The 17,426-nt window shown below is 38.6% G+C and overlaps 1 protein-coding gene and 1 long non-coding RNA gene across 3 annotated transcripts in view; one reads left to right on the forward strand and one right to left on the reverse strand.

Moving 5' to 3' along the window:
• The window catches only part of LOC120470344 (uncharacterized), a 59,167-nt gene that overhangs the window by 5,188 nt on the left and 36,553 nt on the right, over window positions 1–17,426 (forward strand). Inside the window, exon 2 of the long non-coding RNA XR_005620492.2 lies at window positions 5,791–5,865. This is a non-coding gene — a long non-coding RNA (uncharacterized LOC120470344). The remainder of the gene's footprint in view (window positions 1–5,790; window positions 5,866–17,426) is intronic.
• The window catches only part of mmp16b (matrix metallopeptidase 16b (membrane-inserted)), a 46,817-nt gene continuing 40,226 nt past the window's right edge, over window positions 10,836–17,426 (reverse strand). For both annotated transcript variants that reach the window (XM_039659884.2, XM_039659883.2), the window contains exon 10: window positions 10,836–14,340. In XM_039659884.2, coding sequence (XP_039515818.1) covers window positions 13,973–14,340 — 368 coding nt within the window. In that variant the 3' untranslated portion in view covers window positions 10,836–13,972. The remainder of the gene's footprint in view (window positions 14,341–17,426) is intronic.

Here is a 17,426-nt window from a genome sequence, read left to right on the forward strand (position 1 = left end):
GAGAAGACAGTGATGAATCAGTATATGGGGATGATTAGGAGGCCATGATGGACAAAGGCCAAGGGGCAAATTTGGCCAGGATGCCGGGGTTACACCCCTACTCTTATATGAAGGACACCTGTGATTTTTAATCACCACAGCGAGTCAGAACCTCAGTTTACCGTCTCATCCGAAGGATGGATAGCCTTCAGCTCACAGCCTGACTTGCCTACCAGGCAGGCTATGTGCACCCCTCACTGAGGGTCTTTATGAGTACTCGGCCTCCCAAAGTCAAGTGTCCAGAGGCTCTCTTCGGACAGACAGGAAGTTGGCCAGACTGAAGTGTCCAATGTAATTGATGCCAGGTCAGGCCTTCCTGGTGTGCATTTCGGGTGAGTATGTTCCCCTGAATGAGTATGCTCCTTCGGGTTCCCTAGCCACATTCCCTAGAAGGCACCCCTTCTAATTTGAAGCTGTGGTCATAGGCCTTTGAGCAGGTACAGGTACCCTTTTCATTGAACAGTTTTCCAGTGAAGCGTATAGCTTGGGCTATGACAATAGGGAATGCGGTCACTGACCTGAGGTTGAGTGGTTGAGGCATTTCATTAGAATTTTGCTGGTTCTGACAGTTGTCACTGCCAATGGGAACGCTCTCCCCTTAGCATGTTGGCATTGGTATATCGTTTCCCAAAGCGTTATCGACACAGTGCAAGTTCCCATTCAAAAGGGAACGTCTAGGACAGTGTTTCCCAAACCTGTTCCTGGCGGCACACCAACACTGCGTGTATTCTTTGTCTCCCTTATCAAACACACCTGATTCAACCCATCAGCTCATAATCAGGTGGGTTAATGAGCTGATGGGTTGAATCGGGTGTGTTTGATTAGGGAGACAAAGAAAACACGCAGTGTTGGTGTGCCGCCAGGAACAGGGTTGGGAAACACTGGTCTAGGATATGACTGTAACCTCTGTTCCCTGAGAACAGGGAACGAGACACTGCTTCTTTTCACCATACCTCGGGACCTGCCAAACAGTCCCTTCAGATGAAAAGTGATTGTCATGTTTGCAAGGCGCCCTTTTATACATCCGGGTTGCATGTTAATGAAGTCAGCGGCTGTTGCCAGGTTGATAGTGATTTCAGACACCTGTCACGATGCGTTCCCCTAAGCGTCATTCATGCAGTGTCTCATTCCCTGTTTTCACGTTTTTCACGTATGCCAGGGATGAGATCTTTGCCCTATACTGTCAATCTCTGCGTGAAATATAAAACTAAGCGCGTACCAGTACAGAGGGCAGAGCAGGCGATTTAAACTTTAAATATATTTGAAATATATCATTGTTTTTTCGCTTATTTATATTTGTTTGGACATGCTCATATGTTGGTGTTTTATGCTATAAAAAGTTATTATATGGTAAGATAGTTATTTTAGGCTGTTTAAGTTGGAAAAAAGCGGAGATTCTGCGCCACCCCTAGCCAGTTGTCAGGGCACCCCAGGGTTCCCACTTTGGAAGCTACTACGCAAAGCCAAAACTTAAGCATGGCTTATGCATGTGCCAACACTGTAATATTATGGACATGAACGAAACCTCAAATGAAGATTGCCTAACCTTGCATAAAATGCATACACATGTTTTTTGTTTTTTTTACAAAAAAAGGAAGCTGCCTACTTTCGTTTTGTTGTTTGTTTATTTTTATATTAAAGTTCCGTTAAACGTCCACCAGTTCCCGTTTTCTCCTTCCCTGAGCTTTAACTTTGCTACAAGCACATAAAAGTATGTTTACAAGTACCTGCTTTTTATGTGTGTTTGTCTTCACACATCACATTTCATATATTTCATATTATAAGATCTCCCCTGACACTGTTGCCTCCTTGGTAAATATGTATGCTTTTGAAAAAACTTGATTGGGTCAAAACCATTTGTCATTGACCTGGCTCCAGCTTTGAGATGAAAAGTTGGCCACATAATTCTCAGGACTGAACCACAAAGCAACACTCACAATACTATCATCAAAAACATAAACTGGACAAAGAAAAAAGTGCTCTAATTCTATGTAGACTTTATTTATCAGCACACTGGTTAATGGTTAATCTTTAGTGATTTGATAAATCTTGACTAATAAACATGGGTGTCAATTAACTTCCCCACTATATGAACACAAGAGGAAGAGGCAGATATATACTCTATGAAAGTAAGCATTAACCTGAACATGTTTCTGTTTCTTTAACCTTGTCAGACTGCACCTGACTGCTGTTTGTCTTGTGGCTCGTGTCGCAAATCCAATCACGCTAGTGACGCTGGTAGTGACGATTCTGTCTGACCAATCAGTGATCTGCAGTGTTTCACGTCACATTTTAGTACTGGTACGGTACGCTTGGAACCTCAACAGACCAGGTACCATTTGAAGCGAACCGTACTGTACCGTACCATGCAGTGGAAAAGCACCACAAGTGAGCCGTACCGAACCGAACCGTACCGTACTATGCAGTGGAAAAGCGCCATAATATGCACTCCAGTACAAATGTGTACACTGTAAAAATGATTGTGATTTTAACGATAAAAGAAGTTACAGTGCAAAACTAACTGGTTAAAAGAAAGTTTATGTACTTTATACGCTGAATAACCATGATAGACCTAACCGTACATTTTTATTTTACAAAATCACTGTATATTTACAGTGAAAAAACATAAGTTTACATTCCCACAATGTAATGTGATGAGGTTTGATTCATCATGTGACTCTCTTCACCACTGTGATTGGTGGTTGTGAGTGTATTACAATAGTACAAAACAGATATTAGTACTTCAATATATTAGTAAATAAACATTATATCAGATAATGAAATACATTACATGTTTTTACTGTAAATTTAAGGTAAAGGTGCATTGTGTTATATTTAGGAGGATCTGTTGACAGAAATGCAATAGCCTATCATATACATAACTATGTTTTCAGTGGTGCATAGTCATTTCTATCTACATACACCGCGGGTCCCCTTACATTGAAATGCGCCAACATGTTTCTACAGTGGCCCTAAACGGACAAATGCGTTTCGTCACTACAGTATGTTGTTCTTCGTGCAAGGAGGAAGCTAGCTAAAGTCAGCGAATAAAACACTGACACAATGATGAACAAATAACAATAATATTCGCAACAACATGTCGTTTTACTGAATAATATAGTAAACATCATTTCTTAATTTATCATTATAAATCTCATTGCTTAACTAGGTACTCTCTGCTGTCTCACGACGACATCAGTTTTAATTCGCAACCTCACAACTAGATGCTGCCAAAAATCACACACTGCACCTTTAAGTCTGTAAAGCCTAAAATGTTACTCCTGTATTTTTTTACTGTAAATCTCTGGTTACCACAGCTGCCGTTTTTTTTTTTTTTTTTTTACAGATTTATATTTTTACGGATTGTTTTATGCCGGAAGTTTAACGGATTATTTTTTTACAGTGTACCTTTTGAAAGGGTGACAGCTTTTGTACCTTTTTTTCTGAGAGTGCAAGGCTTTTCATGCAGCAAATCTCTGACTGCAGCTCATCTGCATTACGTCTGCATTAGCGCTGCTGTTGTGATAACTCACTCCGCTGTGTTGTGGAGGCAAAGCTGAGTGACAGCAGAGAAGTATGAAATAAATCCAAAATCACCTCATTCGCCATTGCGATCTCCCAGCAAGACCTCTTCCTAATTTATGGAGAGCCCTGCTCTCTCAGTGTGGGCTCATGACTTGGAAAGAGGGGGAAGAGAAATGGTGCTTTGCATCTCAATTTCAAACCTCAGAAGAATAAAACTCCCACTGTGTTGATGACAGATGTTAACATCTTGAGTCTTCAGAGATAAATGTCAATGACTTTTATTCTTAATATCAAATATAAAGTCGAAACGGAGAACACTAATTTCCAGTGAGGCTGTTTTAGCTTCTCCAGTAGTACTTTTGTTGAGTTTTCATCATTTGTCTTGGAATGCATTTAATAGACAAGCACCATACAAGAAAGTACAATAAATGTTTTGAAAAGAACTTAAAGGCATTCCCTTGATAAAAAGAAGTACTTAATTGAATTAATAATAATAATACATTTTATACTCAGACTGCACTACAGCATGTACAGAACAAAATAATCAAACATGGAAGTAAAGAATATAGAAGTATTGAATATATCTATATATATATATCTATATATATCCATAACTTAGGGAAAAGGCTCTTCCCCCCATGGTTTTCAATTTACAATGAGGCTGATACAGAGAGAGAGAGAGCCAGCAGAACGGAGAGAGCGAGCGGGAGTGGATGAAGTAATCAAATCACAGATGTAATCTGGAGCCAACCCATGTACTGCTTTATACGTTCAAATTTTAAAATCAATATGTGGCTGAACTAGAAGCCAATGGAGTTGCTAGAGCGCGGGTGTAATTTGATGTCGTGAGGATGTATGAGTTGAAACACGTGCGGCAGAGTTCTGTATATATATATATATATATATAAAGAGTTCTGTATATATTTCAACCTCTTAACAGAATTTGCTGGTAAACCATCAAACAGAGAATTACAATAATCAAGCCTTGACATGATGGAAGGCATAGATAAGCCTCTCTGGATCAGGCCTAGAGAGAAATGGTCTAATATGCGCAATGTTCTTCAGATTGAATATAGCAACCTTCGTGATGTTGTGCCATTTGAAATTTTCTTCTACAATGATAATTCTGATCAAGCTTGTATATTTAAGTTCAGTAATTTCACTTTAATTGCAATGAAGATTACCTATTAATTGTCATTTCAGTGAAATTACTGAACTTAAACATACAAGCCATTTAAACCCATTTAAAACATTTTTTTTTACCCTTTATAATTTGTTGGAACTTGGAAGATTTTTATTATTAATAATACATCTAATCAGTTTGACCTTTTTTAATTTGTTGGATTTTTTTTAAGTTCTTTTCCGTTTTGGTCCCATCAAACAGCTGAATGTATCCCTTAAATTGTGGAATCTCTTCTTTGTTTTGGGCAAACACCAGCAGATTTGATTTTACATTACTGCAGCAAAAGCTTTCATCTATCGCCACATTTATGAAGTGCACGTAAAATTGTTATCTCAAACACTGTTTCTCTCATCTCTGTCATGGAGGATTGTAACTCTCAGATTTGTGCAAGGCTCTGGGCAAATCCAGAGTTGTTCCATATTTTCATAAGTCATAAACAAATCAGGAATCAGGCAGTAACGCAGAGAACGAAACAGATAATTGTATAATGGCGCCATCTACTGGTTTTAAGCACAACTACACAGTTACTAGTGGGATATGTTTTATACTTTGTAAACAGAAGGAATCGTATTCTTATCTGCTGTGAATCTGTTGAACGTTGTCAACATCTACACTTCCATATAAGCAACTTTCAACAAGATAGGTTTTTGTAGAACGAGACACTAATAATTCATTTTAAATAGGCTACCTCATACAAATCACAAGAAAATAAATGATTAGTCTGCACAAATTTCTGAAACGTAAACGCCAAATAAAAGGCTCATTACAATAATCACAATACTTATGATGCTGGTCATTTTATATTTCAAGAATATTCATCTCTCTTCAATATATTGCCCATTCCTATTAAAATGTATTTACATTGTGCTCCGTTAAATGTTTATTTAGAGATGCACCATATCATTTACACAACATTGAATATCTTGAGAATGTTCATCGGATTATTAATCATTATCGCCAATTAATCATGAATGTCAAGCAAGTAATTGATTAAATAACGAGTATCAACCATCCCCAATCCCCATCGTGTACTCCATTTTCAGGTCAGGATCTGATGGGTGAGCCAAGTGAGGACATTTCTGAGCCTGTTCCAGGTCCATCTGGAATAGATTCATCACGTGAGTCTGAATCACACAGAATCGGGTCATCACCTGGCTTAGGAACATTCAGAACTCATTTCTTGTTCCATCTCTATAAATATATTTTGCATTTTGAGCTGATTGTCTTAAAGCGGCACTTGAATGCATTATATTACCTGCCTGAACTATATGTCCAGTGTCTACACATCACGTATCAATCTGGATCGTGCAGATTAGGCCTACTTCAATGCTCACATAATCAAACATTTACCATGTTTTGTCTGCTAGTAGTTGATTTTCATTGATCTCCATATAAAGAATAACTCACATTCATGGATCTTTAGTCTGATCGGGCACACCCAGAGCTGCTATTTGATATAACATGCTAATCTGATATTAACATGTTTTTGATAGTATCATTCCGTACATTTAATATGATGTTCGTGGTGAGCTGGGACTATGGCTGTGTCGAAAAACGACTGTGTTTTAAATCTCGCTTTTCGATTATTTTCTTAATTTTATCGAAACATTCGAGCGGAAAACTAGACTTGAAGATGGGCAACAGGATGGACTGAATACTGTAAGTCCTGGGCCAAGGCTATGTCTGTAGGCTATGCATTTCCCCCCGATTGCTCCTGGAAGTTCTAGAGAGGGATCACCAGGACAGGGTTCGTCAACTAGTAACCCTGTTCTGGCCAAGTCTAGTTTGATATCTGATCAAACTAGACTGACCTGATGTCTTTGCTAGATGGGGAAATTATTTTTCACCCCCAACAGGAGATGTGGAATTTGTGGGTTTGGCCCTTGAGGGCAATCAACTCTTGAACGCTGGTTTCTCAACTGATGTTGTTGAGATCATCCTGAACTTTAGAGCTCCCTCCCCGTGGAAACTGTATGCCCTAAAGTGGGGACTTTTCAGTTTTATAGTGCCGAGAGAACTACAGTAGTCGGACCCAGTTGACTTTCCAGTTGTTTTGAGTATGGATAGTTTTTCAACTGGGTTAGGCTCAATCCCAATTCACCCCTTGGCCCTACCCCTTGTTTTCGAGTGTACCCCTTGGCCCTTAAAACAGAGATACAAGGGCCAAGGGGTTGAAATATTCCCCAACGAAATGGAACAACCCTTCATGAACCCGATACATCATCAGTCGCCGGCAATGCCACTGGCGTTACAGAGTTTATACAGCATTTCTCCATGACAACGACTAACAATCAGCGCCGCTGCTCCTAACTTTGAGGAAACATGATGATTATAACATTGCTTCCTCGAAATGTATGTCTTTTCTGATTCGGAAAGGTAATTTATCATACCATTTCTTAATTCAAATGACTATAGTATTATTATAAGAGTTAATAAAGTACATGGTGGTATCATCTGGCGCTGTGAACTTTCTCGTAGCCCTCCGTTTGGAGTGTGCCTCTCTCCGTTTCGAGGGCTATGTAGCCCTACCCCTTCGCCCTACCCCTCGATCTCAACAAGAATCGGGACACCCTTACCCCTAGACGTGAACACGCAAAACGGAGGGGTAGGGCCAAGGGGTGAATTGGGATTGAGTCTTAACCCCCTCCACATTTAAGGTTTACTTGGGGGACATGGCTGCTTACCACGCACCTGTCAGTGTTGAGACTTTGGGGAGACACCCTCGAAGGCCCTTGCACACTGAGTCTGAAATTTGCGTCCAAAATTTTTGCACATTAAATAAATACATACAACCTCTCGTTATGTCAATCACACTCAATCACACTGCCTCCGAAACTTTCGTCCGTCATAAAAAAAATCTGATTGCATCCGAAGCAAGGAGTTTGAATGCGAAAAAAAAACGCATCCGGAAATTTTGGATTCAGTGTGCAAGGGCTTTTAGTGTCCTGTTTCCTGTGTGGTACTCTATGGCTGAGGCCTGGGACTAGGCTGTTATTTTGGAGGGTTTGTCAATGGCACCCTTTGAGCCTTTTAAATCAACTTCTGAGACATTTCTGACTCTCAAGATGGCATTCTTACTTTCAATCACTTAACTGCAGGACCTGTCTGTTGCCTACTCCTGCTTAGAGCTTTTTTTCCTGCATGGTCAAAGCTTTTCTTCACCTTAGGGTTATGTTTCTAAAAGTGCCTAATAGGACACTCCATAGTTTTCCTGGCCTTTTGCCCTCCTCCCCTTCAGACGCACTCTGCTTTGCCCAGTTCGAGCTCTCAATTGTTACGTCCAGGGCTTATCTCGGTGGTGTAAGTCTAAGAAGTTGTTGGTGTGGTAGGTCCCCCCAGAACTTGGCTCTTTTGCTGCGTGCAACCAATGCAGAAGCAAATGGACTTTAGAGGCTTTCTCTGTTGCTTACGAGGCACATAACCTTCCTTCACCCCTATTCATCAGAGTCCATTCTACCAGGATAATGGCTTTCTCTAAGGCATTATTGGTTTCCCTTCAAGAGGTCCATGGATCGTACTCCCCTACCCACACCTTCATTAGATTCAATAGCTTGAATATGGAGTTTACCCCAGGCTCTCTTAAGCTTTTGAGCTTGTTATTATTCAAAACGATTGGCCAGGCATTTGTTCAGTATGGCATAGTGGGCATGGATGTTTCCAAAGTGTCAACATGGGAAGGAAACTTTTCGGTTACACTAGAAGTAAGGGGCCTAGCCCAATCCCTGAAAAAGAGCCCATACTCCGCCTAACATTACTGTTTGAAAAATGCAGTCATGCATTTTCCTGGTATCCCCCAAACCAAATACTCACCCATCAGACTGCCAAACTGAGAAGCGTGTTTTGTTAATGTTTCCTCTGCTCCAATGACAGCATGCTTTACCCCACACACCATCCAACGCTTCACATTGTACTTGTTGATGCGAGACTTGCATGCAGCTGCTCGGCCATGGAAACCTATTATATAAGCTCCCACCACACAGTTTTTGTGCTGATATTGATGCCAGTTTTGAACTCTTCAGGGGTGGAATCAGAAGAGCACCATGCACCTCAACACTCGGTGACCCCACACTATGACTAAATGTGATCTTCGACTTCATGGCTGAGTTAATGCTGTTCCTAAATGCTTCCACTTTCCATTTACACCACTTACAGTTGACCGAATAAATAGCAGGGATGAAATTTCATGAACTGACTAATTCCAAAGGTGGCATTCAATCACAGGCTTGCATTCACTGAGCTCTTCAGAACGAGCATTTTTTCACAAATGCATTTCAGGGTTACGGACCAGTGAAATGCCAATGGTTTTCTTTCCAGTGTTCACTAACCTTTTCCTTTTAGCGTGAACCTCAGTGCTTAAATTTCTTCTGAGATGCAGTGAACCAGGCAGCACCTGCAATCTGCTCTCTACCAGATTCGTTTAAATTACACACTCTGTTTTACATCGCACAGAACTTCACACTAAATGGAAGTCATGAGTGTGACCTATTTTACAGTCAATGCATTTCAGGGTGAGGTGAGCAAAGGGGTGGAGGAACATAATACATCAGCGTAACTGGTTATTATATTAGATTGAGTATATTTGCCCTGCTGGACTGCAATATTGTACAGATACTAAAATGCCCTTTTTTAAATGGGCGTCGTAGTATATGCACAATATTGCAGTGCAACGGAATGAATAAAAAATATCCTGCTCAAATTATATATAAATAGTAAATATGTAAAATATAAAAAATATAAATACAAACTGTTCTAAAGTCAGCACATTTCTTTTTTTTACTTTTTTGAAAGTAATGAACACTTCTATTCAGCAAGGATGCATTAAATTGATCAAAAGTGACTGACATAGGGGAACTAACTAGTGATGACTCAAGTATTACTATATGATCTAGTCATGATTTGTGCAACCGTTTGAGATTTTTGGTGAACTTTAGTATACTTTTAGAAAATGTCTTCAGTAACACTTGAGTCATTACTAGTTAGTACCAATGATCTTCACTTTATAATACGAATCCAAATAATTAGTAATTCCCAAAGAAGTATCTAGTAACACTTTCATCTGTGAGCTATTACTTACTAATTCGTTAATAAGAGTTTCTTTTAGTTAATAGTAGTTACTAGATTGTTAATAAACTTTTTCAATAGTTCTCTGGGAAGTATTGAAAAATAGTAGTTATTGATTACTTAATAGTGAACTACCACTTTCGTCTGTGCGCTATTACTTACTAGTTTGTTAATCAGAGTTTCTTGTTAGTTAATAATAGTTACTAGATTGTTAATATTGTGTTACTCATTAGTTCTTGTGTAGTTATTCATTAACGAAGGAACCGTATTCTAAAGTGTTACCCAAAGTTTAAGTTTTATCAGCTCAAATGGTCTGTTGCTATGTTCTGTGATGCACGTTCGTGACTCTCCTGTTCGAACTCGTTTATCAAAATGAACGAATCTTTTTCCGCGTCATTTGGTTGATTCAACAAACGAAATGAACGAATTGACTAGGAAAAAGATTCGTTCATTTTGATGAACGAGTTTGAACAAGAGTCACGAACGCTCATCACAGAACAGAGCAAGGCGAGCATTTGAGCTTATAAAACTTAAACTTCGTTATTTATTTTTTAAATGAGCGATCGTTTCGCATGATAAGACCCTTATTCATCGTCTGGTGTCATTTAAAGCCCTTTGAACAGTTTGTCTTTTGGACCATGAACCGTTTGGTTCCCATTGAAGTGCATTATATGGAGAAAAATCCTGGAATGTTTTCATCAAAACCCTTAATTTCTTTTCGACTGAAGAAAGAAAGACATGGATATCTTGGATAACGTGAGTAAATTATCAGCAAAAGTTTTTTTTTTTTTAACAGTGAACTAATTCCTAATTCCTTTGATATGACAATAGAAAAATGTTATTTTGAAATGTAATATTTCACAATATTACTGTTTCTACTGTATTTTTGATCATGCAGCCTTGGTGAGCAAAAGAAACTTCTTTCAAAAACATAATAAAACTTACCGAGCCCAAGACCTCACTGAAGTTCCCCCATTACAATATAAAGTTGTGACATTAGAGAGACAATATTTTCATGAGTCAACACTATTATTTAATATATAATTGTTTAATTAGATCATCCAAACAACCTTTCATGAATCGCAGTGATAAATTACATGTTAATGTCTTATGGTTGCCTGATACATTTTGTTAACTTCTTCATTAGAGCTCACAAGAATGATTCACACGCCACATCTTAGATAATATCTTATTATTGACGTACTGCATAATTTGCCTTTCATGTCCATAATAAAGACACTACATGAGATTTATATATACAGCATGTTCAGATCCGCATCCAAGTGACCTCAAAGGTAGAATGGGGCATATTCTTGAGATCTGGTAATAATGAAAGCAACAGTTCACACATTTCAGTATTGTTCAACTGGATGGCTGATGCTGATGGCATGGTGAGAAACACCATAGTCCATTATAGATCAGTTCTTAGAAGAAAAGATAAAACAAGACATGTGACAATATTCACCACTTCCAAGAAACACTCAATAAAGGAATATAAAACGGCAACATTTGATGTGTTCAGTCACAGATATATATGCTCTGAGAATGATTATGCTAACAAATATCTTCACATGGTCATCATTAAGCAGTAAAGCTATTCCTCTGATTGCAGTATCTTAGTTTCCTTTTAGCGGTGCGACAAATGCTATTTTACCCAAACCCATGCCTGAAAACAGCATTTTATGACACTCAAGCGTGGACTTTACCAGATAAACATTGGGTGTTTGCAAGGCAGCACAGTAATAATTAACTTCACACAAATAGATAACTTCTCATTTTATTCTTCTTTTCTGATTGGTAAATCACAGCATGGTAAATCTGTAATGGACTATGTTTTCTTAGCAGAAGCTACATGATAATATAAACATACATTAATTTCAACTCAAATTAATATTTTTTTTCTGTCCACGTATTGTATTTATTTTAATGTAAAAGTTTTATTTATTTTAGCCGGAAAAAAAATAATGTGGAATAATGTACAGTCAGCCATTTATTATCACAAAACAAACTGATTTGTGTATTAATAATAATGATAAATGGATTGGTCTGTTTTCGGGATTAATAGGCATCCTGCATCCTGATTGGCTATTCTTGGCATCATTTTGCATACTATACGCCAGTGTTGGGGAAAGTAATGTGTTACAATAGTGTTTTTCTTCCAAAAAAGTAACTAATTGCGTTACTTAGTAACTTTTAATGGGAAGTAATGTTACACTACTTTTGCATTACTGCGTCTCACCTGTGCAGGGCTTGCAAGTTACATTTTTTGTCAAAAGTGAAATTCACTCCTGTACAGTAGAGGGCGCAGCTCAAACAAACCTTTCATCTGTGCTGCCATTCTGGATTGGGGAAGGATGCATTCAATAAATAGGGGGAAAAAAATGGTAATACTTTATTTTCAGGTGACGTAGTTACACGCTACTACATATACTTTGTATAGTAATAACATTATTCATAATTACAAGTAACTAACCCTAAACCAAACCCTAAACATAACTCTATGGTTAGTACGTTCATTAATATTACTCAGTACTTATTTGAGTAAGTAGTCTACAATGTAACTACGGCACAAAAAAAGTGTAACTAAAAAGTAACTTGCGTTACTTATTTGAAAATTGTCTTACTTTTGTTGTAAATTTGAAAGTAATATGTTACTTTATATGTTATCTGTTGATGTAACTCACGTTACTTGTAAATGTGTTACCCTCAACACTGCTGTACACATGCTGCCCTATTTTTCTAACTACGTGTACTCTGTACGCTCATCTCGTACTTTTTTTACCAATTATTTTGCCCTAATTAGAAGGTGCCGACGCTGTCTGAAAAAGAATCAGATGAGGAAAAACAACAACAGCAACAAACCACTAGAAACCACGAAAACAAAGCACATGTGTGAGTGAATAAAGAGATTCAAAGAAATGTAATCAATCAATAACTTCTGTTAAGAAATAGCACAGACACAACAAAAGATCAAAGTTTCGAGTCAGTCTGTGTCGAACCACCTTGCTATAAAATGGAAGCTACACGATCAACTGCGCGCATATGCTAAGTGCTCGCGTCTAAACCGAAGTGGACTTTACACTGCGAAGAGAATCTTACATTACAGGTTGTTTTTCGAAGACGGCCAACAGAAGATTCATACAGTAAGTGGCTCTGATGATGAACCAAAGCTAAACTTACCCACTCTTGCTGCCTTGCAAGCACAAGTATTTTCTTCAGGAAGTGCAAATATAGCTCATTTCAGTGGTTTTTACTTATAATCTATTGATTCTTAAGAGCATCAGGAAGGTTCATTAGGACTTTCTGCTAAACGCAATCCTTTTACTTAATAAATTCTCTTCGATTTGATTGGAAGGACTCACCCAAAAGTTTAATTTTCTATGCTGTGGTTTGAAGTGTGGACAGAACATGGACGGCAGCCATACACTCGTTTTCAATGAAACTTTTCAACAGTCAGCGGCACTTTAAATCGTACTGCAAGTTCCCATTGGTCAGCAGAGCGTAAAAAGAACAGTGACGAACAAATGTAGTAATAAAAAGGGGTCGCATTCACACAGGCACATGTACACCGACATACAGAAAAATAAACTCAATATGTGATTAAGGCATTCGACGAAATATTGCATGTAGCCCCAATGTTATATGTCAAGGCCCTTTCTGATTTCCAAGCAAACAGATCCCATATATTCTGCAGATGAACGCAGCTGAATGGAACTCAAATAATGATCGATAATCCAGTCATTTTAGGATATCCCATGTGAATGAAGCAATCCTCTTTGGACACTAAGGGCATATTTGGTTTGGGTTTTTTCAACACAAGCAAGTATTTCGGAGTGACAGGTGATTTCGCATGTTACATGGAGTATCGAGTTCAGCAGTCTGAAGATAAATAATTCTTGAGTCAATTGAAAAGTTGATAATTATGGTTTGTAGAGTAAGAGTTCACTCCGGAAACAGGACTCTGGGAACCAAAATGGCCGCCCAAAGCCACACAGAGTTCCAAAACCATACAAAAACAAGACATTGCCACCTTCAAAGGCTGACTAGAAGGAAGCTGGCATGCTGTCCATTTATGCCGTCTTTCACTTCTGTCAATTACTTTGACCTTTGAGGGGATTTTTAAGACGGAAATAGTTTTATCAGTGGGAGTGGGACCTCAACTTCTCAGACCCACTCCTGCATGGATCTCTTGCAGTACAGTATGTGGCGCTGCGTGTCCTTCCTCTTGAAGCGGAACACGGTGTAAAGCAACACCATCATACACAGGGCCAGGACGCAGGGAATGGCAATGGCCACCGCTTTCTCTGCTCCACCGCTGCTCTCCAGCTTCAGCACGATATCAACGTCATCGTCGTGGTCATATTGCGGCGGTTCCTCTTCTTGTGGGGAGCTCCAGTCCCAGTCGGGGTCGGTGGTGTAACCGTCGCAGCCCATAAAATCCCGCAGGATAGACCTTGGGTAGCCTTGCTCCACTCTCAGCCGCTGGTTGTTGAACTTCCAATACTCCTTCCCCTTGTAGAAGTATGTGAATCCTTAGGGAAGAAGGAAGACAGCTCATATTGAACCACACGTAATGGGAAATATAACCATGGGATATTCTTAGAAACTTCAATCCATCCAGTCATTGCTTGTACAATGATTTTGGGTAATAAAAGAATGTAATTAGAAGTCAATTATATGTTACTATAATTATAGGCCTATAATATTATATGATACTTTCTTGTGCTCACCAGAAAGCCGCTTTAGACCACACTTGAATAGACAAAACACACTAAATAATGCCAAAAAGCACAAATGTGTTAAATTAAGTCTTAAATGTATTTAAAGAGTTGTGTGAAACAGCATGCGCGTGAGATCCGCATCATGTGTGGCTGGTCTTAAAGTGACAGCAGACTAATAAACCTGCTGCTGTTATGTCTGTCATTACTGTTAATAAATGAACAAAAGACAAAAAAAAATGCTCTTGACTGAATAACACAGCTTTAAGATGGATTAATCTAATTTTAAATTTCATTTAAAATAATTACAATAATCTGTGAAGACTGTAGTGTTTTTTTCAATTTCTGTTTATATCCGAAAATCTTAAAGCACTGTTTACAATGTTACAAGGGTCAAAAACAATGAAAAGAATAACTTTTTGTTTAAAAATCTGAAGTGGTCTGACTGGGCCAATAGAAAAGTTTAACCCTGATATATTGAAGGGCACAGGTATATATGACATTTATTATTGGGTTGATGTGAAGATTGTTTTACGTTCACTTAAATTAAAAGTTGTTAAAGCCTAATAAATGTCAAACATTTGGCTTTCAATTGAAATAGCTTTTATAATTAAAGGCTAAAATAGGGAGAGAAAAAAATCTATTTCATAGAGACATCAGCAACAGTATTGGTATCAGTGATACTGGTCTTGTTTAATAAAAAAAAAAAAGATGCCATTAAAGGGGTACTCCACTTTTTTTTGGAAATAGGCTCATTTTACCACTCCCCAGAGTTAAACAGTTGAGTTTTACCGTTTTCGAATGTATTCAGCCGATTTTCTGATATTTAGTAGAATATCACTAACCAGACAGTTTCTGGTCTCATTGACTTCCATAGTATATATTTTTCCTACTATAGAAGTTAATGAGACCAGAAACTGTCTGGTTACTGATAAACGGTAAAACCCAACTGTTTAACTGTTTAACTCTGGGGTAGTTGTAAAATTAGCCTATTTCCAAAAAAAGTGGAATACCCCTTTAAACAAATATTTAAAAAATAAACTACTATCTTAATGTTGTTTCTACATTCATTTCGAGATTAAATGCAAACTTATTACAATATAAAAATATATTAAAAACGTATAATTTAATATGATTTTTAGAATGTACCATGGCATAAAGACCATTCCAATTAAAGTAAAACAAAGGTACACATTTAGTAAACCGCTACCAAACCTTTTTTGAAGCTCTCATTTGGCAACTATTGGTTCATTTATGAGGAAGTTGAAGTTGAAGTTGAAGTCATAAATTACCTAAATGCTGCCTAGAACTAGTTGTTCCTCAAAAACACAAGAGATTGTTGAGAGAAGCCACAGTGAGGCCAATTATCACACCGAAGAAGCTCAGAGATCGAGTGAAGACTCACTATTTCCACAGAGTACAGCCATCTTATACAAGTTTTAAAAAACGAATCTTCTGCCAGTTGTCACCAACACAAAGTCTGAAGCTCAGCACCTCAGAGTGAGCCAATTACTTAAACCCTGCGCCCCTGAGGGGATTCTAGTCTGGAAAGAGTTTCCAAAAGACAAGTCTACATTCAGGTTTCTGAACAACATTTAAATGTGGGTTAAGGTGACCAGACGTCCGTTTTCTGGGTACTGTCCCAGTTTACTGCTGCTATTTTAGCCTTGATTAACTGAACCTGGATGAGAGCAGAGCATTATGGTTATAAGGTATTACTTACATACTAACTTCTCATGTTAAAATAATTCTGTTTGTATAAAACACATACAACAATTTTTAAAAGTTCCACATTCAAGACGCAGTAATTGAAAACACACACGCACGCACATGTACGCATGCACACACACAGAAAATACACCTGACATATACACTCACCTAAATAATTATTAGAAACATCTGTTCAATTTTTCATTAATGCAATTATCTAATCAACCAATCACATGGCAGTTGCTTCAATGCATTTAGGGGTGTGGTCCTGGTCAAGACAATCTCCTGAACTCCAAACTGAATGTTAGAATGGGAAAGAAAGGTGATTTAAGATATTTTGAGTGTGGCATGGTTGTTGGTGCCAGACGGGCCGGTCTGAGTATTTCACAATCTGCTCAGTTACTGGGATTTTCACACACAACCATTTAGAATGGTGTGAAAAGGGAAAAAACATCCAGTATGTGGCAGTCCTGTGGGCGAAAATGCCTTGTTGATGCCAGAGGTCAGAGGAGAATGGGCCGACTGATTCAAGCTGACAGAAGAGCAACTTTGACTGAAATAACCACTTGTTACAACCGAGGTATGCAGCAAAGCATTTGTGAAGCCACAACACGCACAACCTTGAGGCGGATGGGCTACAAAAGCAGAAGACCCCACCGGGTACCACTCGTCTCCACTACAAATAGGAAAAAGAGGCTGGAAAAATGTTGCCTGATCTGATGAGTCTCGATTTCTGTTGAGACATTCAGATGGTAGAGTCAGAATTTGGCGTAAACAGAATGAGAACATGGATCCATCATGCCTTGTTACCACTGTGCAGGCTGGTGGTGGTGGTGTAATGGTGTGAGGGATGTTTTCTTGGCACACTTTAGGCCCCTTAGTGTCAATTGGTCATCGTTTAAATGCCACAGCCTACCTGAGCATTGTTTCTGACCATGTCCATCCCTTTATGGCCACCATGTACCCATCCTCTGATGGCTACTTCCAGCAGGATAATGCACCATGTCACAAAGCTCAAATCATTTCAGATTAGTTTCTTGAACATGACAATGAGTTCACTGTACTAAAATGGCCCCCACAGTCACCAGATCTCAACCCAATAGAGCATCTTTGGGATGTGGTGAAACGAGAGCTTCGTGCCCTGGATGTGAATCCCACAAATCTCCATCAACTGCAAGATGCTATCCTAT

This window comes from Pimephales promelas, chromosome 5, assembly GCF_988280905.1.
Source record: "Pimephales promelas chromosome 5, fPimPro1.hap1.1, whole genome shotgun sequence".
In the NCBI taxonomy this organism is placed as follows: domain Eukaryota; kingdom Metazoa; phylum Chordata; class Actinopteri; order Cypriniformes; family Leuciscidae; genus Pimephales; species Pimephales promelas.